Raw genomic sequence first — 24,194 nt, forward strand, 5'->3', positions numbered from 1 at the left:
AAGAAAGAAAAGAAAGAAAGAAAGAACTGGTGGTGAATAAAGATGGGTGTGAAGAAAAGTTGGTGACCTTGCGTGAATCCCCACCCCTCTCCTAGCCTTAGTTCGCTCTCTTGTGACAATAAGCATCTTAAACCTGAGCCAGTGCTTCTCAAACTATGTTCCAGGACATGCTAGGGTTCAAAAGAATTGTCTTAGGACTCTCACTGGGGGTGAGGAGGTACTCCTTATCCCCTGCCCCTAACCTAACCTCAACGTCTTGTGTCTGCATTTCCTGTGTAGATTGTGTTAAAAAAAAAAAAAAAAAAAAGTTGGGATTCTCTCCAGAAAAATAAAGTTTGGAGACTGATAGACTACTTGATCTCTAAGGTCCTTCATAAAAATAAAACCCAAAGAAGTTACCTTTCCCTGATAACAAAATTGCTACTCCTTTGACCCAAGTGTTCAATTGTCTGGGAGGGAGAGGTTAGTAGTCATAAGCCCGGGCAATTAGGAGGAAAGAAAATGAGGTACAGGAGGGCCCTTGTGCTGTGGAGGCTTTGTGGCCGCACAGATCCTATGTGGAGCCCAGAATTGATGCTCAGGGTCTGTCTGTAGGTCTGCTGCCCCTGTCTGCCATTCTGTGTCCTGACGAGGCATGACAGCACAGCTCTAAGGCTTGATGCATGGCTCAGGTCATGACCTGCTGGCTGGGCCGCCCTGTTCCCTGACAGGCGAGGCACAGGTCTCGCCCTGCGTCACCCTGGGGCTTCCTCGTGAGCCCTTGAGAAGGCAGCGATCAGGTTCCTACCCCAGAAACCACGAGTCCCCACCGATCCCCAGCCTCTCTCTCCTTGTGTCTTTGTCTAATCACCCTGTGAAACTGTTCCTAATCCTCCCTGACTGTCCGTCCTTTAAGAGCTAGACCAAGTCGGTGATAAATTGCTATAATAATGCTGTGTAACAAATACCCTCTCCCCAAATCTGAGTGACACCCAATAATTATGTAGCTCCCGTGTCTGGCATCAGCTGACCTAAACTAAGCCCGACCGAGTGGCTCTGCTGGTCTCCCTGGGCTTGCTCCTGCATCCCGGGGATCGCTGATCTCAGCTGGGTTTGGCTAGGCCAGCTTCGCGCCAAATGCCCTGCACCCTTTTCCTGGAATCGCTGGGCTAGCCTGAGTGAGATACTTCTCACAGGGATGGCAGAGGTGCAAATGAACAAGCAGGAATGAACCGAGTAGCCTAAGACCTTGGCTGGGAACTGACTCACTTTAATTTTTGCCTCCCGTGGCCCAGCCCAAAGTCAAGTGGGAATGCTTGACAGTGTTTGTTATTTGTTGTTGTTAGGCAGAGCTAAGCTTTCTTTCTTTCTTTGTTTCTTTGTTTCTTTCTTTCTTTCTTTCTTTCTGTGATATTTATTTATTTATTTATTTATTTATTTATTTATATCCAAGTTAGTTAACATACAGTGTTGTATTGGTTTCAGGAACAGAACCCAGTGATTCACCACTTACACATGACACATATAACACTCATCCCAGCAAGTCCCCTGCTTTTATTATTATTATTATTATTATTTTCATATAATTTATTATCAAGCTGGCTAACACACCGTGTATACAGTGTGCTCTTGGTTTCGGGGACAGGTTCCCATGATTCATCGCTTACATACGACACCCAGTGCTCATCCCAACAAGGGCCCTCCTCAATGCCCGTCACCCATTTAGCCCGTCCCCCCCCCCCCACCTCCCCTCCAGCAACCCTCAGTTTGTTCCCTGTATTTAAGAGTCCCCTGTGGTTTGTCTCAGAGCTAAATTTTCTGCTGTAGTTCAGCATATTTTACTGAGCACCTACTGTGTGCCAAAGGGACAGCAACGCAGACGGTGCAACACAGCCAGGCACTGACATCTCATTTCTGTCTCACTTTGGAATGTGTCATTCTGTCCTCCACAGTGGCAAGAGATCTACTTTACCGTTTCTTTTTGCTTAAGCTAGTTTCAGGGTCTTTTCCTCCCACCCTCTCTATCTGCGATTTGCTTTTAGATGGGAAGATTCTTGGGGCCCAAGGAGAACTGGGAAGAGGGAGATGATAGGAGAGAGTCTGGGTAGCATTTCTGCCTCCCTCGCCCCCATCCCAGCATACATTGTCCAAGGAAAATGAAGGCGTTTGCTTACACAAGTGCATCTGTAATGCAGCGTGGGGCCCAGGGAGTGACCTGAGGCCTGGGTCCCTGCAGACAGAGGGCTGCTGAGCAGAGCCATGTGCAGACCTTCAAGGACTCTGGCTGCTTCCTTCTGGCCCACCTGGTCCCTGTGGTCAGGGATTCACCAATCGGTTCTCTAGCGAGCAGGGCCTAAGGGTGTGGGACCTGGGACTCGTGAGTTTTTAAGGAGCAGGGAGTAGGAGGAGGTCAAACCTGGGTGAGGAATTCAGGTGATGGAAGGGGATGGGGCTGACAGAGAGAGAAGGCTGGATGGAGGCAGGAGGCATGGGGCAGGACTGATGAGGCCTTGGGGTGCATCCCTGCTGTTCCTGGCTGTGTCTCAGTTTCTTCACCTGTAAAATGAGAATGATAATATGCTCACTTCAAAAGGTTATTGTGTGGGGTGCCTGGGTGGCTCAGTTGGTTAAGCATTGGACTTTGGCTGAGGTCACAATCTCGTGGGTCATGAGAACCTGCACTGGGCTCTGTGCTGACAACTCAGAGCCTGGAGCCTGCTTCAGATTCTGTGTCTCCCTCTCTTTATGCCCCTCCCCTGCTTATGCTGTCTGTCTCTCTAAAAATAAATAAACTTAGAAAAATTAAAAATTAAAAAAAAAGGGTTATTGTGATGATTAAATAAATCTGGAACAGTGTTTGGTACGTAGTGAATGCTATGCTTGTTATTATTATAATCTAAGTGGCAGGGGACCATTAGTACCTAAGTCAGAAAGCTAGGAGGCAAACTAAGGCAGGAAGAAGCCCACAGATACAGGTTCTGAGAGCAGATTCTCAGAAGGTGAGAAATCCAGCAGGCAAGTCTCCCTGCATCCTCCGGGCACAGGGTAAAGATTAAAAAGCCGCTCCTGGACGTTGCCCTGAATAGTGTATACACAGGGAAGAGGGCAAGGTAGATGTGGAAACTACTATTATCCAAGAGGAAGGGCCACAATGTAGCAGAGGAGTCATCAGAGCTGGGCCTTGATGTTTGAGAAAGAAAGAAAGAAAGAAAGAAAGAAAGAAAGAAAGAAAGAAAGAAAGAAAGAAAGAAAGAAGGGAGGGGGGGAGGGAAGGAAGAAAAGGAGAGAGAGGAAGGAAGGAAGGAAGGAAGGAATAAAGAAAGGAAGGAAGAAGGAAATGCCTCCTAGGACAGATGAACAGCGTGGGCAGAGGCACCGAGGCAGCCCAGAGAACAGGGAATCTTGACTCAATTTAATTCAACCAAGATGTATTGAGTGCTTTCCACCTACCAGGCACTGCCACAGTTTGGGTACTGCATTCAGTCTCGTCACCCACCATTCGAGGTGGGCATTATTAGTCCCATTTTATAGATGAGTAAACTAACAGCCAGAAAGAAGAAGGAACTGACCCCGGGTCGCCCATTAGTGAATGAATGCTGGAGCCAGGCTTCTAACCAGCCCTCCCTCATCTCAAAAGCCATGCTGTCTCCTTGCCTGGACTCACCCTCAAGGAGTCTGGCAGGAGGGCAGGAGGAGCTAGACAGTCCTGACACCTGTGCCAGGCAGGCTCTTCTCTTCTCCTTCCCTTCACACCAGAAATTCCTGCCTACTGCCTTTGGGCCACCTCACCAATTTGTATGCATCAACCTTCCAGGCTGAGATCACAGCCCCAGAAGCTTCCTGACTGCCCTAGCCCACCATGGTCCCTGCCTTCTCTAAGCATCATGGCAGACTGGTCACAGCCTTGCACTTACTCTCCACGCAGCTCTCCCTAGCTGGTAGGCTCCCCATTCTCTTTCTGTCTTGCTCACCCCTCAGTGCTGTTCGGGGCTAGCCCCGGGCTGGGTGCTGAAGCCAGCAGTGAGTAAACAGACCCTATCTGGCGTTCGTGGAGCCGCCATCAACCAAATGATCACACCAGTTCCAATTACTAACTGTGATAATAAAGAAGTCACTTGTACTGGTGAGTACAAGAGGTGATGAGATCATCAGGCAAGACCTGGTATAATCGGGGGTCAGGGAGGCTTCTGGGGATGTGAGGGGATGTGACATTTGTGCTGAGATTTGATGAGGATGAGACGTTCATCAGAGAGGCAGCAAGTGCAAAGGCCCCAGGGTGGGAGGAAGGGGCATCTTAGGGAGCAGAAGGGGGCCCTTGGTAACTGCACGCAGGCAGCCAGAGGAAAACTAGCACAAGTGAGTCTGCAGACATGTGGAGGATTTGGGACCGTGCTGGGCAGTGGGGGGTGAGCCATGAAAAGGGACCAGTGCAGCATGGAAGCCCAGCGGCCAACCTTGAGCTAGAGTGAGGGCTCCCGGTGGAGCTGTTGGCCGGCAGGAGCTCTGGATGCGTGCTGGCCAGCATGCCTCAGCATTTGGGACTGGGACTGCCCCACCTGGTAACGGGGCCATGGTGTTCACCTTAGCCTGCAGTGGTACTCGAGCTCAGGGCTGTGATTTCCATCCCTTCTTGGGACTGACTGGTGCTTTTTAAAAATACAGATAAGCTTCTGAAAAAGCTGATGTAACTTTGGCCACAGGCCACAGGAGAGCAGCCCAAGAATTGTGGGTTTCTACCCTCTGTCATCAATAGCAAGGGCAGAAAAGCAGCCAGTCTCCCAGCATCTCTGCGACTGGCCTGCCGATTCCTGTCAAAAACAACTTTGTTTTGTTTTACTGGTATTTGGAGATCATAAATCTCTGAGAAGAGTACATTCCCCACGCGTGAAAGCTATCTGCCATCAGAGGAGCGGGCCAGAGATCTCGTTGGGAGCTGAGGTCAGAGCATCCGACTTGCCATCACTTTTAGGAAACCCATTCTCTGGCTTGGTTTGATCAGAAGCAAATGCCCACGCCAGTGAGGACACCACCACTTTGTAACTTAATACCCTGGCCCTGAGGGCTTTTGTCCTCTAGCCTGTAGCTGCCTTCACTAATCCTATCCCCAGGAGGTTGGGGGTGGGGGTGCAGGGGAGACTAGACTGGTCCTAGACAGACCCCCAGGTGAGGGAAGGAGAACAGGGATCTGCCTTCTCTCCATTTCCTTCTCCCAGGAGAATTCCAAAGCAGAGGAGGTAGCCCCGGAGAGCAGAGGGCAGGGAAGACCCCCTTCTCTGAAAAAAATATTCCCTCCTCCCTATTGGGTCCTTGTTATAAAAGGCTGGTCTCCCAGGGGTAATACATCACCCCAGTGCCCTGAGCTATTTGATCATGGACTTGCTCTGATCTCCTCCCAGCTGAGTGATTTAGGGCAAATTATTTAACCTCCTAGAGGTAGGATAATACCTATCTCACAGGGCTGGTGTAAGATCTAACTAATTAATGTAAAATCGATGGTTAGATACCTAGAATCATGCCCGGAACATCTCAGTGCTCAGGAAATATCCTTTTCTTTCCCCTTTTCCTCATGGAGGGGAGAGGGCATCCCAGCCCAACGTGGCGCCTGGTTCCCAGCCATCCAGTCAGTCGATACCTACGACCAGGCACCAAGGGCTAAGGAGAAGCTGAGGGTACAGCAGTGTTTCGTGCCACTTAGAGAACATAGGAATATTATGGTCTATCAGCCGCATGACGAGAAACAGATAAATATGTAATATGTTTGTGATAAGTGCTGTCAGGAAAAATGGAGAAGGAGGAGGGGGACGGAAAGTGACGGGGTGGCCCGCTGGTGGGTAAGATGGCACTGAGACAGACACCTGGATGACTTGAGGGGTGAGCTGTGCAGCTGACCGGGGAGGAGTGTTCCAGGCAGAGGGAACAGCCAGGGCAAAGGCGCTGAGCAGAGGGCGGTCTGAGGCATCATTAGGACCGACCAGTGGGGAAAGCGTGGCTGGAGCAGATGGATGGAGGAGGGAGGACAGGAAAAGAGCAGAAAGAACAGCATGAGGGGCGGCTGGGTGGTTCAGTCGGTTGGGCATCTGACTTCCGCTCAGGTCATGTTCTCGCCATTCGTGAGTTCAGCCCCCAATCAGGCTCTGTGCTGACAGCCCGGAGCCTGGAGCTGCTTCAGATTCTGTGTCTCCCTCTCTCTCTGCCCCTCCCCTGTTCATGCTCTGTCTCTGTCTCAAAAATAAGTAAACATTAAAAAAAAATTTTATAAAAAGAAAGAACAGCACGGGGGTGGGGAGGGCGTGGTCACACAGGGCCTTGCAGGTAAGGAGTCTGGCTGTGACTGAGTGGGGTGGGAACCCAGTGGAGGGTATGGGGCTGAGGAGTAACAGGATCTGACAGATCTTGGAGGGACCCCCTGGCCATGTTCACACAAGAAGCACTGGTAGTGGGAGGACCTCAAAGACACAATTTATGGCCTCATCTTCCCTGGCCCTCACCCTCCTGTAGGCCTGGAAATGGTGGGAGGGTCCTGACGGCCAGAATGTGCTTTCCCCTTCTTCAGGGTCACCTCCTCCTGCTGAGGTAAGATACAGCAAGAGGACCAGGGACACCATGGGGTGTCTCCAGGGGGCGCCAGGGAGCCAGACAAAGTGTTGCACACCATCAGGGATGTGGCCTGTGCCTGTAAATGTGCGTGTGTGTGCACAGAGGCCTGTGTGTGTGTGCACACAAGCATGTGTGTGCGCGTGTATTGCGTGTGCACATGTATATGTGTGTGCATGTGTGTGTGCGTGTGTGTATGTGTGTTCACTCCTGGAACGGATTTGGAGAGAGAGCGAGTTCCTTGTCTGCAAACCCCGCTTCTTCGACCCCTCACTGCCCACCTCCCAGCCCTGCATAGGTGACACTATCGTCCCTTTCTCTTCCAGGACATGCCCTTACTGGCCAAGAACCAGGGTCCTTGGTTCCTCCCCCTGGGCTCACCTGACCAGGGTCCCCTTTCCTGAGGCCGCCTGCTGCTAGCCAGGCTGATAAGTCTGTTCAGAGTCTGGGCCTGGTAAATAAGGCGCTAATGAGTTAAGTACGTCTCCCAGCCCCACTCTGGGCCATGACACTAAATTCCTGTGGCAGAGTAGGAATATGAGGACAGCTACATAGCAGCTTGCTGCCACTGTCCTCTCCTGTTTCCATGGCAGGATCCATCCCGCTCATTGATCACACTAGTCTTGCCCACCGAGCACAGACTTGACCTCAGAATCTCTCTTAACACAGTGCTCCAGGCAGCACTAATAACCAATTGACATAGACAAGGGAGATAACATATATCTAATATCCAGACTCCAAGGAGTTCCAGTTTTCCCTCCGGGACTCTAATTCAATGACTCTAATGATGAAACTTTCGGCCACTGCATCCATTCGCAGAGCAAAAAAGAAAGTGTGGAAGAAACCACTTGTCCTTTTACAATAGGTCTTGTTCAAGTAGGTGCCCCTGGGCGTCCCCCTCAAATACTCAGCCCAGGGATTCAGTGTCCATGGGCAGGACAGTGGGACACTCAAGGTACTAGCCTCACATTCAGAGGCCCTGTCCCGCAGGCTACCCTTTGCTACCCACGTCACAGGGCTGTCATAGAGGTCAAATGGGTAACATATATGTAAAAGTTCTTTGAAATACATAAACGTGTATTTCACGCCCTACACATACGTGAAAGGGGGGGGAAAGTGATATTCTATTCTAATCTATTCTATTCTACTCTACTCTATTCTACTGATTGTATTTCACTAATCTGAAAATTTGGGCTGATGGTAGGATCCCACCCCTCAAGGCCCATGGGTCCCAAGTTTGGTGTTCCTACTACTAATGATGGGTAAGGAGGCCAGACCTGCCCTGAAAATGCCTCGTGGAGGGAAGGAGTCAAAGAGCAGGCATCTCAGATCCTAGTTCTTGCTGCTACCACTGACCCCCTGTGCACCCTTGGACAAGCCTCGTAACCACTTTGGCACTGGATCCCCCTTTGCCAAATGTGGATGATGCTTCTTCATTCTCCCAAGGTCCTGTGAGGGAAAATGGCGGCAGATGTGAAGAGACTCAGGAACCAAGCTGCCATGCAGATGTGAGTTGTTGTTTCTTGTGATTTGGCACAAGAATGCCAAAGGCTCAACACCAAGGCTGTCTGGCAGGTGGAATTGGTTCATTGACACGTGACCTCACGAAACAAGGAAAACCTTGGAGGCCAGGGTGAAAGGGTTACGAGACTGTTTCTCTGCTTTGCGTCAACTGCCCCGGCCGAGCAGTGACCCCCAACTGAAGTCAGGCAGAGCTTTGCAAATCAGTTCAGAAGGTGGTGGTGAGCCAGTAGAGCTGGAGTCATGGCCACTAGGAACCAAGGCTTGGCGGGGGACAGGTGGGAAGGCAGTTCCTTGACTCTTTAGCAGGCAGAGATGAGAGGGAGGAAGAGAGGGAGGAGCAGGAGGGACAGGAGGAGGAGAAAGGAGAGAAAAGAGAGAACGAAATGGAAGAGGAAACCAGCAGAAGCTAGAAGGAGTGGAGTTGGAGGTAGGGATAGTGGAGGAGGAAAGGAGCTATCTTCTCCCCACCCCTACCATGAGACTGGCATTCTCAGAAGGAGGGACCAGGTCTTCCCAGTCAGACCTGGTGTACTTGAGAGTAGGTTTTATGCCTCCCCTATCAGATTATGGCTCTTGTAGGGCAGGGGGTGCGCCTCTCCTACCTCTCCTATCAGACTGTGGGCTCCCCAAAGCAGGGACTACATTAACCACCTCATATGGCGGCTCCCCAAGGACAGGGGACCATACTCCTCCCACACCCAAGACCTGCCAGTGGGGACCATCAACCAACTGGGGCCCAGACCTCTTCCTGCCTGACTATCCTCTTCTCCCCACCCCAGGGTTCACGGACACCTTCAACATGGACACCAGGAAGCCTCGAATCATCGCTGGCTCCAGGGCCGCCTTCTTCGGTTACACAGTGCAGCAGCATGACATCAGTGGCAATAAGTGGTGAGTGAGGGGCGCCTGGGTGGCTCAGTTGGTTAAGCGTCCAACTCTTGATTTTTGCTCAGGTCATGATCTCACACTTCGTGAGACTGAGCCCCGCATCAGGCTCTGCATTCAGCGGAGATGCTCTCCCTCCCTCTGTCTCTGCCCCTCCTCCATTTGTGCATGCTCTCTCTTTCTTTCTGTCAAAAAGAAAAGAAAAGAAGTGGTGAGTGAGAGCTGTCACCCCACCCAGCCCTGGACCCCCCCACACCCAGCCCCTCCATTGGCTGCCCACAGTGGCCCTCATGTGTAGACACCTTCACGTCCAGTGACTTGACTTCTTGTCCTGGCTTCATATCATCTGCCCTTGACTATGAAACCTCGAGCATTCCACATCAGGCCCTCCATCTTCTCATCTGAGAAATGGGAAAGAAAATAGTAGGTGGCACGTTATATGACAGCATAGGTAGCAGGCATCCAGAACCAATAGTTACCCCTTCCCGTCTGCTCTCAGGGCCTCAGTGTCTCATCAGTGGGGTAGTGCCTCTGATCCTGGCTGCTTGGAGAGGTGTTGGGGGGTGTCTCTGAGGATGGGTGTGTGTGCTCACAAGCTAAACCACAGGCGAAGGTGGGGCAGAGGAAAGCGAGAGCGAGGCAGGGTTGGGGGAGAGGGCCAGGAACCTCCCAAGGACGCCTCTGGGGGCAGGGACAATCAAGAGGGGGGATGGGTCTGCCTCTGACTTTTAAAAATAACTTTATTGGCTTATATTTTACATATCGTAAAGCACTCTTTTCAAGTGTACAGGTCAATTTTTTTCTTCCCAAGTCAATGATTTTTTTTTAAAACAAATTTACTAAGTTATGCAGCCATCGCTATAAATCAGTCTTGGAACGTTTTCAGCTCCGCAGTAAGATCTGCCCCACACATGTACTATTAATCGCCATTCTTCTCCCTCTGCTTGGGTTTTAGCTGCCAGAAGGCAAGGCCCTCCTTCCCGAAATGGAAGAGGCTGGGCCTCTCTTGGCCCTCTTAGATACCCTTGACGAGTCAAGGGACCACACAAACAGTGGCGATAAACGTTCTACCCTGCTCTCTTCCCAGTGTTGCCTCTGCCTACCCTCCCCAACCTCTTCTCCTTCCACTTTCTTCACTCCTTTCTTGTAGTCAACACTCTAGCCAAACTGAATTTTTTCTGTTTTTCCAGTTCTCCCTCTAGACCTTCTTTGCACATGCTATGCCCTCCCTCAGTGATGTCGTCTCCTACCTCCCCCCCCTCACCTTACCCCACCATGCTGATCTGGCTAATCCTCTCATATTTTTTTAAAGGAGTATCTTATTGTCTTTCTTTTGAGGTATAACTAGACACAATAAAACGTAGGCATCTCCACTGTACAGCTCAGTGAAATTTTACCTATGTATAGGCCCATGTCATCACCTTCCATAACATGATCCAGAACATTTCCAGCCCCTCAGAAAGCTCCCGTGTGACCCCTGTCACACGGGAGGGGCAGTCAGTGCCCCTCCAAGTAATCCCTATTTTGACCACTGTCACCAGATTTGTTTTGCCTGGTTTTGCACTTCATATAGATGGTATCATACTGTAAGTACTCATTTATACCTGACCTGTTTTACTCAACATTATGTCTTTGGGGTTTAATATATCGCGGAATGTATTATACTTCGTGTTCCTTCACTGGTGTAATATTCCACTGCAGAGTGTATTTATTCACTTAATTATTGATGGATATTTGGGTTGTTTCCATTTTTTGGCTAATTTGAGTGGAGATGCTATTAACATTCTCATATATGTCTTTTGGTGGATGTCTGCTCTCATTTTTATTGGGTGTATACTCAGGAGGAGAATCGCTGAGTTAAAGGGTAGGTAATGTAGCTTTAGTATGATCTGCCAAGCCCTTTTTTCCAAAATGATTTGCCAATTTCAACTTTTCTTTAGTAATGTAATGGAGTTTCCATCGCTCCATATTCTCACTAACACTTGGTATTATCAGTGTTTTTGATTTTAGCTATTCCGCTGGTATCTTCTTGTGAGTTAAACTTGGGTTACTATAGCGACTAATGACGTTGAGTAATTTTGTGTAAATGTACTGGCCTTTTGGTATCCCGTTTTGTGAAGTGTCTGATTTGTGACTTTCGCCCATTTGAAAAATTGTGTTGTGTTTCTTTTCCTTACCGTCTTATAGAATTTTAAAAAACATATTCCGCATACAAATCCTTTGTCAGAGAAAAGCATTGCAAAGAACTCCTAGTCTGTGATATGCTTTTTCATTCTCTTAACGGTATCTTTCAAGGAACAGAAGTTCTTAACTTTAATAAAGTTTAACTTGTAAAACTTTCTTATGGTTAGTGTTTCTTGTACATCCTGTTTAAGAAAACTAATAATGCTTCTCTCAATAGTGCTTTCAAGTTTTCAGTGTAAAATTCTTGTGTCTTTTACGACATTAACTCCTAGGTATTTGCTATTTTATGCTAATTAAAGTGGAATGTTACTTCATTTTCTAATCTTTTTTTTGGTAGTATAGGAAAAGACAGTCAGGGTGCCTGGATGGCTCAGTTGGTTGGGTGTCTGACTCTTGATTTTGGCTCATGTTGTGGTCCTGGGATTGTGGGATTGAGCCCCACATCAGCCTCTGCATTGAGTGTGGAGCCTGCTTGGGATTTTCTTTCTCTCTCTCTCTCTTTCTCTCTCTCTCTCTCTCTCTCTCTCTTCCTCTGCCCCTTTCCCCTGCTCGCACACACTCTCTCTCTAAAACAAAATGTAAAAAAATAAAAATATGGTTGGTTTTGTATCCTTACATTATATCCAGCAATATTACGAAATTAACTTATTATTTCTAATAGTTTGATACTATTCTTCTGAATTTCCTGGGTATACAATCAGATCATTTGAAATAATTACAGTTTTATTTCTTGTTTTCCAGTCTTTGTAGCTTTTATTTATTTAAATTGCCTAATTGCAACGGTCAGGACATTCAGTACAAAGTTGAATAGAAATTGTGACATTGAACACACTTTTCTTATTTCCTTTATAAGAGGGAAAACTTAAAAGTATTTCACAATTAAATAAGATTTTGACTATAGCTTATTCATTTGTTATAGATACCTTCAGATTAAGGAAGTTTTTTTTCCTATTCCTAGTTTTCTGAGGTTGTGTGTGTATATGTGTGTGTGTGAGTAAGTGTTGAATTTTATCAGGTGCTTTTTCTGCAAAGACTGCAGTGTTATATGGTTCTTCTCCTTTATTTTGTTAATATGGTTAACTATACTCATTGATTTTTCTAAAAATTTTTTTCCATTGATATATTCTCAGGAATTCTGTTTCTATGTACATGAGGTATACTGTGTAGCTAAATGCATCTGATATATTCTTAATTACAGATATTTTATTTTGCAGCTCCTGAATTTCAATTTGATTCTTTTTTATAGATTCTAATTCTATTAAAATAATCTTTCTCCCATTTGTTGATTTTTTTAGTCTTTTTTTTTTTTTAACATACTAATCATAGTTATTTTGAAGTCCTTGGCTAACTCCAATATCTGTATCATCTCTGGGTCTGCTTCTAATGACGATTTATCTTATGATTATCAGTTGATTATCCTGATTCTTTGCCTGTTTAGTAATTTTTTATTTTAGTCTTTTGGACATTGTGAATGTTACACAGTAGAGGCTATAGATTATGTTACCTTCTTTAAAAGAATTATACATTTTCAGGGCACCTAGGTGGCTCAGTTTGTTAAGCATCCAACTCTTGGTTTTGGCTCAGGTCATGATCTCACAGTTCATGGGTTCAAGCTCTGTATCAGGCTCTGCATTGGCAGCATGGAGCCTGCTTGGGATTCTCTCTCCCTCTCTCTCTGCCCCTTCCATGCTTGTTCTCTCTCTCTCTTTCTTTCTTTCTCTCTCAAAATAAATAAATAAACATTGTAAAATAAAATAGGATAAAATAAATTAAATAAAGAATTTTATATTTTGTTTGAGAGGCAATTAAAATACTGATGAAATCACCTAGATCTTACCATTGGCTTTGTTTGGGCCTTGGTTAGGGCAGCTATCATCTAGTTTTGTCCTTCCTCTTAGGGTGTGGCCTTAATTCCTAAGGCATGGATTTTCTGGGATCTCCCCTGAAAGCCCACAATAGTCATCAGAGTTTCTCCATTCAGATCAGGCATGAACCCCAACATCTGCCAGGCATCGGACAGCCTCTACAAACTCTTCCCCACCAGCAGATTTTCTAGAGTCTCACAAGATGCATACACAGCTTAGGAGTCAGCCAAGGATCCTGAGGGAAAACGTTAGCAGAGTTTTGGAGGCTCTTTTTCTGTGGCTGTCTCCCTTCTGCCTGCCCCTACCAAATCCTAGTTTCAGCCCCAGCCTCAGTCACTGTTTCCTCCACTCAGCACGGCTGCTGCTCTCTGGATTTTATTCCCCTGTGCCCAAATAAAGAAAGTTCCCTCATGTAGAGAGCCGGGGTGAATGTGGATTTAGCTCCTCTGCTTGCCTTTTCTGAGTACCGAGCTCTGCATTGATTGCTGCCCAGTGCCTGAAAATAGTTGCTCCGTGTGTTTTATCTAGCTTTCATAATTTGTTTATGGCTAGAATTGAAAGTCCACATTCTTTTATCAAATGAGATTTCACTTCCTCTGAGAAACCTTCTCTGACCATCCCTTCCCATCACCAGAGTAGTTGCCCCATAGAATTCTGTATTTTGTTTTTCATAACTTTCATCAAACTGGATACTGATTGCCTGTTTCATTGTCTTTCTTTCTGAAATGAGGGGTATAATCCCTGGCAATTAGTAGATGCTCAAAAGAACATATTTTGAAAGACCAAAATAATGATTTAAAACATTTTTTAATGTTTATTCATTTTTGAGAGACAGAGAGAGACAGAGCATGAGCAGAGGAGGGGTAGAGAGAAAGGGAGACACAGAATCTGAAGCAGGCTCCAGGCTCTGAGCTGTCAGCACAGAACCCGACGCGGGGCTCAAACCCACAGACCGCGAGATGGTGACCTGAGCCGAAGTCAGACACTTAACCAACTGAGCCACCCAGGTGCCCCAAAAGACTAAATTAATGATTTAAATCTCTCTCAACCAGCCTCCAAATAAGGTACATATTTTGTATGTGCTATGAAGGGTTAAAGATTGAATGGAACTGGGGGTGCCTGGGTGACTCAATTGGTTAAGCACCTGAGTCTTGATTTCAGCTCAGGTCATGATCTCATGGTTTGTGAGTTTGAGCCCCGTGTGGGGCTCTGTGCTGACAGTGTAGATCCTGCTTGGGATTCTCTCTCTCCTCTCTCTCCGCCCCTACCCCTGCTGGTGTTCTCTCTCTCTCTCCCTCTCTCTCTCAAAACAAATAACCATTTAAAAAAAAAAAAAAGATTAAATGGAACTGGCTTTGGCAAGATTGAATTTGTTTTGACTACTATTTGTTTAGTAAGCTTCTGTTAATAAACGTTACTAGTTTCTGCAAAATATTAGTGCGAGTAAGGCATGGTTTCACTCACAAATAACTCACAGACCATTTGAGGAGGCGGCACTAATATCCTTGAAATAATTAAAAAACAATACAAGACAAAATATGAGCTGCTGTTAATTATGTTCATCTTTGTAAGGCCACTTTCTCCATGCGGCTTTCTGGATCCTTCTCCTGGCCTAAAATGGCCTTACCTTTCCTAAACCCTCTCTCCGATGGCATATATCACTTCCTACCTTGTGTTGGAGTCACTTAGGCCCACGGTGCATCCCCCCCTACTGGACACCGTCTTCGTTTCCCTGTGTCTGAAAGCAGCCCACACAGCATCTTCCTCATAGAAGAAACTCAGCCCAAGTTTGAAAGGAGAAATCCCTGTGCCTGGGGTCTCTGGGAGGCCTTCATAGAAGAGGGGCGTCTGAGTGGAGTCTTGGAGGTTGAGCCTAGAGGAGCAGAAAGGTCTGATAGAATCAACTCCTGGTCACTTTTGCTGATCTGAGCACATCGTGGGAGAGGGCTGGTACTACACTGTAGCCATGTGTCCTGGGTTTGTTTTCTGTCACAGCTGGGTTGGGAGAGACAGAGAGGCCCTGGAACCCCAGGGAGCTGCACCTCATGCAGAATGGACAGGAGCACACAGGGCCTTTCAGGAACCTGTCCCCACTGCAGGGACACCCGTTTATCCAACTTGGATGCTTGCCTTTCGCTTCCCCCCCCCCGGCCCCCATTTTTCCTGCCCTGTAGGGCAGCATCCCAAGAGCTGTGCTCAGACACAAGACCCTGTGGATGTTGATCATAGGAAAAGAGGTTGATGCCAGTGTCATTTGGGGGACACTGGCTGGAAATTATGCACGGGGACGGCTCCAGTGGTGCGTATTGATTCAACTCCATGCCAGCAGGCGGCTCAGAGGGAGGGCAGATGCAACGGCTTGCTGTCCAAAGACCGTCTCTCGGAGGAAGACCTTGGGAGAAGCTCTCTCGGCCTCCCTGCGCCTCTGTTTGCTTGTGTCTAGAATGGATATGAACTTACCGATCTCAGGGTGTTAGGCAAGATCAGAAAATACCCCAAACGTGAATGTGTACAGCAGGCAGTGGGGACTGAGCGACTTGCAGCGAGCAAGCAGCCAACTCTGAAATGGGGCCTCTGGACGCTTGGTCGAGAGTCTTCCTCTGACAGTCTGCCTCCTGGGTATGGACCTGGCTCCCAGCCCTTAAGGCAGGGCTGGCACACCTGGGTCGGCATCTCCTGGGCCTGCAGTGAGGCCAGGGAGTGTGTGTTTTAAAGAGCTCCCCAGGAGACTCTCGCAGGGGGACCCGTGAGGATCACCATCTCCCCTGAGGGTGGGGAGATGCGAGTAGGGGACCACATCACTCCCCAGTGACTGCCCAGAAATCCAGGTCCCAGCACCGCTGCAGAGAAGGACCCACCAGCTATCTTCCACCACAGGCGCCAAGGAGGCCTGGCCCCCATTTACCAGGCTGTGGGCCTCCTCGAACGTCAAGGGCACCAGGGCCTGGTGTAATCAGCTGCAGGATGAAGGGGGACAGACCTGGTGGGGATGTCACTTGATTTCCTTAACCCTTCCCCTTCTGCCCATTGCGCCCCAACTCCAGACTCACAGACACACAAAAAGGAAAAGAGCAAACAAATTCCTCTTGTGCTAAGTATTCTCTGCCCCTGCTTTTAAAGCCCTTGTGTATTTTCAGAGAAATTTAATCCATGTGACTCTTATGCGTGTACATTGAAATCATTAAGTCAGTTAATTTTTTTCAGACCATTTGATGTCCCAGAAGCTCCGGTGTAGGGTTTGCAGAGGGCCTCTCCGTGCCTTTGGTCCCCCCGGAGCAGGAAGCCTCCTGGTGCTAGGAAAAAAAGCAGAGCTGGGCCCCACAAGTTTCCAATTTGTCATTGAAGCTGTCACCCCTGGAGAGAGAAGCGCCAGCTCTCAGCAAGGCAGAGCATGTTGCTCTCTCCCCTTGAGGGCACTGGGGAGCAGGAGCCAGACAGCCCTGGTGGGCTCCACAAAGAGAGCCCTTTGGAACTCAGTGGGATTCAAGAACAAGAGGGCATGGTGAGGTCCCTGGGGTGCAGGTTCAGGGATGTGAGCCACGTGTAAGAGAAGTAGGCTTTGTCCTCATTTTCCAGGGGAGGCAACTGAGACTGAAGAGAGAGGACATGGTAAATGCCCGAGCCAGGTCTGGGGCCCAGGTCTCATTAGCCCCAGAGGAGCCCAGAACAGAAGCAGCCCCACCAGCTGGAAACCCACAGTCTCCGTCGGCGCTGTCTCTCCCCACTGGCCATGCTGCTGGCCCCATGGGAACTGAGGCAGTGGTGTCCCCCAGGACCCAACTCTAGCAGAGTCACATAAATGTGCTGTGCCCAGCCAGGAAGAGAGGGTGTATGCTCATAGAACCCCAACCAATACCCAATGATCAATAAATACCAAGAGAGGGCACACAGAAAAGATCAGGGGAATTCATGTGAGGGAGAAATTTCTAATTCAGGAGGCGGAAGGAGTCGGGGGAGGCTATGGAGGAGGGGGCTTCCAGATGGGTAGGATTTCCATGGGCAGAATGGATGTGGGTGAGAAAAATATAACAGATGGATGGAACAGCATGGGTGATTGTGCAGAGGAGAAAAAAAAAGAGGCCATGTTTAGAGAAAGGATGCCATCCCATGTGGCTGGAGGAGAAGGTGCAGAAAGCAGAGAGTGAGGCCAAAGACTGGGAGGGCGAGGACCATACCCTAGAGACTCCTAGACACCAGAGCAAGGCGACTGTATCTGGGAGGCAATGGGGAGCCATTGGAGGTTTCAGAGCAGGAGAGCGGTTCACCCGAGGTATAATTTTCAGGGTGCTCAGTTTGGCTACTATGTGAGGATGGAACCAAGGGAGGAGAGCCTAGAGGTGAGGAGGCTGGTGGGAAGGCTATGGAAGTCTAGGTTAAGGGGAAGGTCTAAGGGCCGGGGCTTGAGGAAGGGGCGGACCTTATGAGTGTCAGTAGTTCATTCATTCATCCTTGAGAACCTGGTGCTAGATCCTGGGAATTCAATGGTGAACAAAACTACAGAGTCCCAACCCTGATGGAGCCCTTCTTCTAGCGGGGGAAGACACATTGTCAGTTTCCCCATCATCTGTCAGATGGTGATCCGTGCAATGGAGAAGCATTAGGCAGGGTAAGGGGAGCTTACGAGTTGGGGGAAGTGCTGCCGCCTTATGCTGGCCACCAAGAAAGACCTCAATGCTAGGGTGACAGCAGTCAGAGACGGGAAGGAAAGGGAGAATCTGAGACAATCATGGATACTTGAAAAAAAAAAAAAAAAAAAAAAAAAAGAGTGTTCCAGGCAGAGAGGATGGCAAGTGTAAAGGCCCTGAGGTAGGAAGATGCTCAGCATGTTCAAGGAACCATGAGTGTGGCTGGAGTAGAGCGAGCTAAGGCAAGAAGAGAAGGCGGCAGATGAAACAGGTTGGAGGATGGCTGGGGGCATATCTGGCTGACTGGCAAGACAATGAAAAAACAGAAAAGCAAAACCCAGCAATAGGAGACAGACTTTGGGGGAACATGTGAGCTAAGCTTTGGCCCCATTGGTCTGAGGTATCCAAGGGTCATCGGGGACAGGTGGCCGGCCGGCAGCAGGGGACAGAGACCTTCACCTTGGCGGGGAGATCAGGGCCCAGACTCATATGTGCATTGGGAGAACTAGGTTCACAGAGGAGCGTTCAGAGAGAAGGAGGGGGCTGAGGAAAGAACCCTAGGATGCCCGTGGGTGGGAGTGGGGAGGAGGGAGAACCATCAGAGGCAAGGGGGATAAGGGGGTTCAGTGTCGCAGAGGGCAGAGGAGGGGAGAATTGCAAGACAGAGGGGGTGGTGCACACACTCTGAAGCTTGTCCCCGAGAGCCTCTCCGAGAAGCCGCCGGGGGCCCAGCCGGAGAGTTTGCAGCACTGGGCAAACCTCTACGGGGCCGGAGCCCTTGCGATGGACGGACAGAAACGCTCAGGATGCACACTTATGCACGCAGAGTACATCTAGAGGCTCTCAAGAGGACTCACTGCAACTTGTGTGAACCTCTATAGCAAGTGGTCCTCACACGTCAGCTGGGGCACCAGAGTCCCCCGAGGGCCCCACATCCAGAGTTTCTGAGTCCGCAGGTCTGGGGTGGGACCTGAGAACTCACTTGTCTAGCAAGCTCCCAGGGGCTGCTGGGGCTGCTGGTCTGGGGACCACACTCTGAGAACCACAGACCTAGAGATCTCTGTCCCCGGAATCTTAAGTTCATGGCAACAGGCAGAAGCAAAATGACCTGAACCGTGTGCGGGGAACCTGTGGGGAAATGGGAACTTTGAGAGCCCAGAGCCAGCTGGGGATGGGGCTGCAGGGAGAGCGGGGGCGGTTTGCGAAAACCTGCTCACACTTCACTATTGTCATCCCCCTAAGACTCCTCCTGTCTCCCTTAGCCCTTCTTCTGCCTTCTCCTACCTTTCCATTTTCTTTTTTCTTCTCTTTGCCCATTTCCTCTGCCTGGTTTCTGGATTTCCCATCCTGCTCCTTACTTTTCAGTGTTTCTTCCCCTCCGCCCCCTCCTCCACCGCATCCCTTGTCTCCCCACGCCCCACTTCCTCCTTGGCCCCTGCACTGGAGTCTCAGGTGGGGCCAAAGCCAGGAGAGACTGTCCTGTACCCCCCCTTCCCAGCCCTCGCTCCTGTGCACAGCCACCAGTGTATTAATCTCATCAGCCTGACTGTACCCTTAAGGGGAGGGACCCCGGCCCAACTCCCCGGCATCTGCCCACCTGGCCTGCTCCGATGCCTTCCAGCGCTACCTGGCCAGTGGTGCACACCCATGGCTGGGGACGGAGGGGAGCTTCTGTGCAGACAGGGGAGCGAGGGGGAAGGGCCCTGGAGGCTGAGAGGAAACAGAGAGGGAATCCAGTAGATTAGGAGGACCCCCACAGAACCATGCTGGCGCCTCAGTCTCCAGGCAATTCTGGGGTGTCCTGGTGGGAAACAGCAACTTCCGTTTGGGGAAAAGAAGCATCTTGAGTATAACTGTCATCACCCTCAGCAACAGAAGGACAGATTTGGCGGCTTGGTTCATCCAAAGTCCTAGACAGCCTCCCATCTCTTTGAGGGGGTCCCTGTGAATTCTTCTGTGATGACTGAACTCAGGGACTGTGTGGTCACATGCTGAAAGGGGTGTGCCATTGTCCTGCATGTGGACACTGAGGTATTGGGGAGCGAGATGGAGGGCTGCGTGCACACCCTGCGAGGACCACCACTTCCCCCCAAAAGCTTGGCATCACGTGGGAGTCAGGCACCCTCAGCCCCTAAGACAAAGTTGGAACGGACCTGCCCCGTATAGGATAGTAGATACCCCATCTCTCCCCAGAGACCTCTCCTCTGGCAGAGACCCCAGGCAGGGGGCATCTCTCCCCCCCTCCCGCCTGGGAAGGGTCTTAGAAATTCTTCACCCCAATCCCCTTATTTTATAGACAAGGAAACTGAGTGCCAGAGACAGAGACTACACCAAGGTCACACAGCAAGTGAGTGGGAGAGGCAGGATTGAAACCAGGTCTCCCAACTCCTCTTCCTGCGACAGGAGCCAGCCTCCTCCTCCTGTGATATCCCCACCTGGCGCCCAGGTGAAAACTGCCCAAGGCTTAGTCTACCCACCATCCTGGGTCTCTTGTCTCAAGATCACTAGGTGGTAGCTACTTACACTAAATTGGAATGTGGGTAAGGTGTTCATTCTTTCCAATGCCTTTCTGTATAGATCTTCTCAGATAACAGGAGGCCCGCTGGTGATAGAATTTGGGGTTGACTGGAAAGCTAATCCATGAGGAATAAGTCCACAAAAACTGAGTGTCAAGCCTAAGCCCCGGGGTGCCCTCAGGCCCTGCCCTTCTCTCCCCTCCCAACCCCGGCGGTTTCCAGCCTCTCATTCGTGGCCCCCTCCCTCAGGGTTATGGCAGGTCTCAAGATTGGTGCAGATCTTCTGCCTGGGCAGATACACAAAGGCACGAGGAGGTGGCTTTTTACTGCAGGAAACATCTAGGCGTCCAGATCCACACAAACCTGCATTCCCTTCTCTGCTCAGCCACTTTCCAAGCCGCCGGAACTGAAGCATGTCACAGCCACTTACTGGACCAGGGTTTCTTCATCTGCGAAATGGGCATAGTGATGCGAGCCCAAATGTGTTTTCATGAGGGAGCAATAGGAGATGGTGAGTGGGCAGATTTTGCTGGATAAGTTAGTGCCTTATGCTGGCCTGTCCCCCACAAAAGGATATGGTGTCTGGGGAGAGGTGTCAAGAAAAAGGGCCCTAAGGACTGTTGTTTGGGGCAGAATGACGGGTCTTATCCAAGCCCATCCCTCCTCCTTGGTGCCCATGCCGGTTGTCAGGCCTGGGGCGGCCTCAGCCTTTGTTGCTGGAGAAATCTCACCCAGGAACGTCCTAAGCCCTTTTCCTGGCTCAGGCCCTGGAGCAGGCTCCCAATACCGCAGCGCATAAATACCCTCTGCTATTTTCTCTTGGAACAAATAAAATCCGGTGCCATGACTCATTCTGGTTAAAGGATAAATCACTACAGCACAGGATAGGATGAAACCACCCAACGCACCAGAGAGAGGAAGAGAGGGAGAAAAACTGCTCGCGGAAGGGAGGTGGGGGGATGTTGGCTCAGGGCCCCAGGCCAAGATACCCAGCAGACCCTGGCAGGCAGCACATGCACAAGAAGAGAGTGCTCCCCGCCCCTCCCCCAGAGGGCCGGAGCAGTGGATATCCAGACAGTGGTCCTCCTGGGGAAGGAGCTGGGGGCCCTTCAGGGTCCTTCAGGGCCTGGAAGACGTACCAGAGGCCCACAGCTTAAGACGCAGCCAGCAAACGTTTTCCAGGCTCCTCCAAGCTCCAGATACTTTGATCTCTTCTTGCCTTGTTGTCTCTTCCTCTCCTCCTTTCTTTCTTGTCCTCTCCCTCTCCTCCTCCTCCTCCTCCTCCTCCTCCTCCTCCTCCTTCTTCTTCTTCTTCTTCTTCTTCTTCTTTTTTCTTCTTCTTCCTCCTCCCCCTCCCCCTCTCTTCTTCCCTCTTCTCCTCCTCCCCCTCTTCCTCCCCCTCCTCTTCCTTCCCTTCCCCTGCCCCCCCCCTCCTCCTCCTCCTCCTTTCTTTAATGCCAGAACCACACAGGGAAACCCAGGACTTGAAGAGTATGTAGGCGACGGCCCAGGGAACCTGAGCCACAGAGACGACTGATCAACCTGACAGGGAGCTTGAGCGGGTCCTCTGGGTGGCGAATGACTTTAGTGCTGAGCTCGGAGAGGCAAGGGGCCAACCACTGCATGCTTTGGGGGTAAGACGCACAATCTTGGTAGTGGAAACGCTGAAAGGAAAGTCTCCTGGTTACTAACCTCCATGAAAGAAAATAAATTTAATTTGGGCAGTTCAGGGAAGCCAGAGGGATTTGCCAACTCAGCATTGTCTCCACCCACCACCACCTCGCTCCCCTCGCCCCCCTTGCCCCGGGGCCTATGGACTCCAACGCCTGGCTCCCCCGTCTCTGCCAGCAGGGCTCTTTTTGGGACCCCAACGTCCTTTCTAGGTCCAGTGCCAGACAGGGAAGGAGGGTTCCTTACGAGGAGAACAAAGTAATACTGAAACTCACTCCATGTTGAGAATGTCTTAACTATAATTGCATAAGTTTGAATTTTCAAGACTGGTTATTAATTGCTCATTGGCACTTTATCTGCAGTTCTCATAACTGACACCAGGGGGAGCGAGGCAGCCCGGTAACGGCTCCTCACGCCAATCCTCTAGGCGCCCTGTAGATGTTACCGTTCAGGGTAGCCCGTGCTTCCGCTGGGTCAGGCTATAAAATGTGAAACACAGAACTCTTTGTTGAAAACCACAATCGGGGCGCCTGGGTGGTTCAGTTGGTTGAGCGTCCGACTCTTGATTTTGGCTCAGGTCGTGATCCCAGGATCGTAGCATCGAGCCCCGCCTCTAGCTCCCCGCCGAGCTCCAAGCGTGGAGCCTGTTAAGATTCTCTCTCTCTCCCTCTTCCCCTCTCTCCTGCTCTCTGTAAAAGAAAAAAATAAAAATAAAAAAAAGAAAGAAAACCACAATAATCATGTTTTAAGGTTGTATTCAATTATGAAAACAAATCCATGTGCTTGCTATATCCATGCTTTTTCTCACTAATCTTACCAGTGATGGGCCACTGCTTAACCTGAAACTCGTTTCCTCCAGGCTTGGATAGAATAGCTCCTTCTAGCTTTCCCTGACTTCTTCCTGAAGAAGGCTTCCTCAGGATCCCAGACTCTTCAAATGGCTCTTCTTCTCTTCCACACGGCTCCAACCCTCAGGCACACACGGCCGATGGCAAAGGCTTGTCATTGACCAGAGACCATCTTGACAAGGTTGCTGTTGCTTTCTGTGGAATCCCTAAATCCTTCCACTGTCCCTCTTGAATCATTTCTTCCTGGTGTAGCTGTGATGAGTCACCCTGAGCCAATAAGACAGACGTGGAAAGTTGTAGAAAAAACCAATGAAGAGAAATAGCAAAGGAGGGGCGCCTGGGGGGCTCAGTCGGTTAAGCGTCCAACTTCAGCTCAGGTCATGATCTCACAGTTCATGGGTTCGAGCCCCATGTTGGGCTGTGCTGACAGCTCAGAGCCTGGAGCCTGCTTCCTATTCTGTGTCTCCCCCTCTCTCTTCTCCCCTGCTCATGTGCTGTCTCTCTCTCACTCAAACATGAATAACTGTTTAAAAAGAATTTTTTTTAAAGAGAAATAGTAAAGGAGAGGGGGACATGAAATAAATAGAGAGGGAAGACGAGTAATGAGGGAAAGGGAGCCGTGGGCCCCCAAGGATAGGGCTTGCCTTTGATTCATCATTGCTTGGCACAGACCCATAGAAGGAGAAAGGGAAGAATGGTTCTAGAAGTCAGGCTGTGATCCAGGCTAAATCTCAGGGCAGCCCTAAGCTGGACATTCTGGTGGTAAAGGGCCTGGGGACAGTGGCCCCCCATGGGAGAGGCCGATGAAAGGCTGAGGTATGGGAGAGGTGCCCCCTGCAGGGGAGGCAGCAGGTGGACGGTGGATGGCAGTCTGGTCCAACGCCAAATGCCTCACTTGGCAACACCTCTTCTCTGCACTGTCCTCTCTGCTTCTCCCCAACCACTGAGCCAAGGATGTTGTAACCCAGGGGGGAGGATGGTTCCAAAAATGTAATGTCAGACTCTACCCTCCAGTGGTTCAAGTTAGTCTACAGACTCTTTGCTTCTTTCCAGCCTCTCAAATAATAGTGTTGTAAGAAGAGTCATTACTCACGATCCAGAGGGGAGAGGAGGGAAATAAATCTGAGCTTCGAACCAGAAAGAAAGTACTTCGAAGGATTCTGCCTAGCCAATAATTCGCTGATGCAACTCAGGGCTCCCTGCCCTCTTCTGCCCAGAGACGGGGAGAATGAGGCCAAGGAGTTGCCCCTCAGCCAGCTGAGTGACTTGGATGAGTCACCTGGCTTCTGTGTATCAGTTTCCTCAGCTTTAAAACGGGACTGCTGTCTCTCTCACAGGGCTGCTGTGAGGACTGATGTCAGAGGATTAATGTTAACGTCGGAGGAAGTGCCTGGCACGTAATAAAGTGCCCCCCCAAACATTCATTTATGCGTTCGTTAGTTTGCTTGCTTGTTCATACGAAGTGCTCTGAAAGTCGATGTTTGTTAAGTAGTGCTTGTTAAC

At 49.7% G+C, this 24,194-nt stretch overlaps 1 protein-coding gene across 1 annotated transcript in view; it reads left to right on the forward strand.

Moving 5' to 3' along the window:
* The first annotated feature begins 8,440 nt into the window (after positions 1-8,440).
* The window catches only part of ITGA11 (integrin subunit alpha 11), a 90,436-nt gene continuing 74,682 nt past the window's right edge, over positions 8,441-24,194 (forward strand). Inside the window, exon 1 of the mRNA XM_042941572.1 lies at positions 8,441-8,988. Coding sequence (XP_042797506.1) covers positions 8,573-8,988 — 416 coding nt within the window. The 5' untranslated portion in view covers positions 8,441-8,572. The remainder of the gene's footprint in view (positions 8,989-24,194) is intronic.

The sequence above is a fragment of the Panthera leo genome, chromosome B3 (assembly GCF_018350215.1).
Source record: "Panthera leo isolate Ple1 chromosome B3, P.leo_Ple1_pat1.1, whole genome shotgun sequence".
Taxonomy (NCBI): domain Eukaryota; kingdom Metazoa; phylum Chordata; class Mammalia; order Carnivora; family Felidae; genus Panthera; species Panthera leo.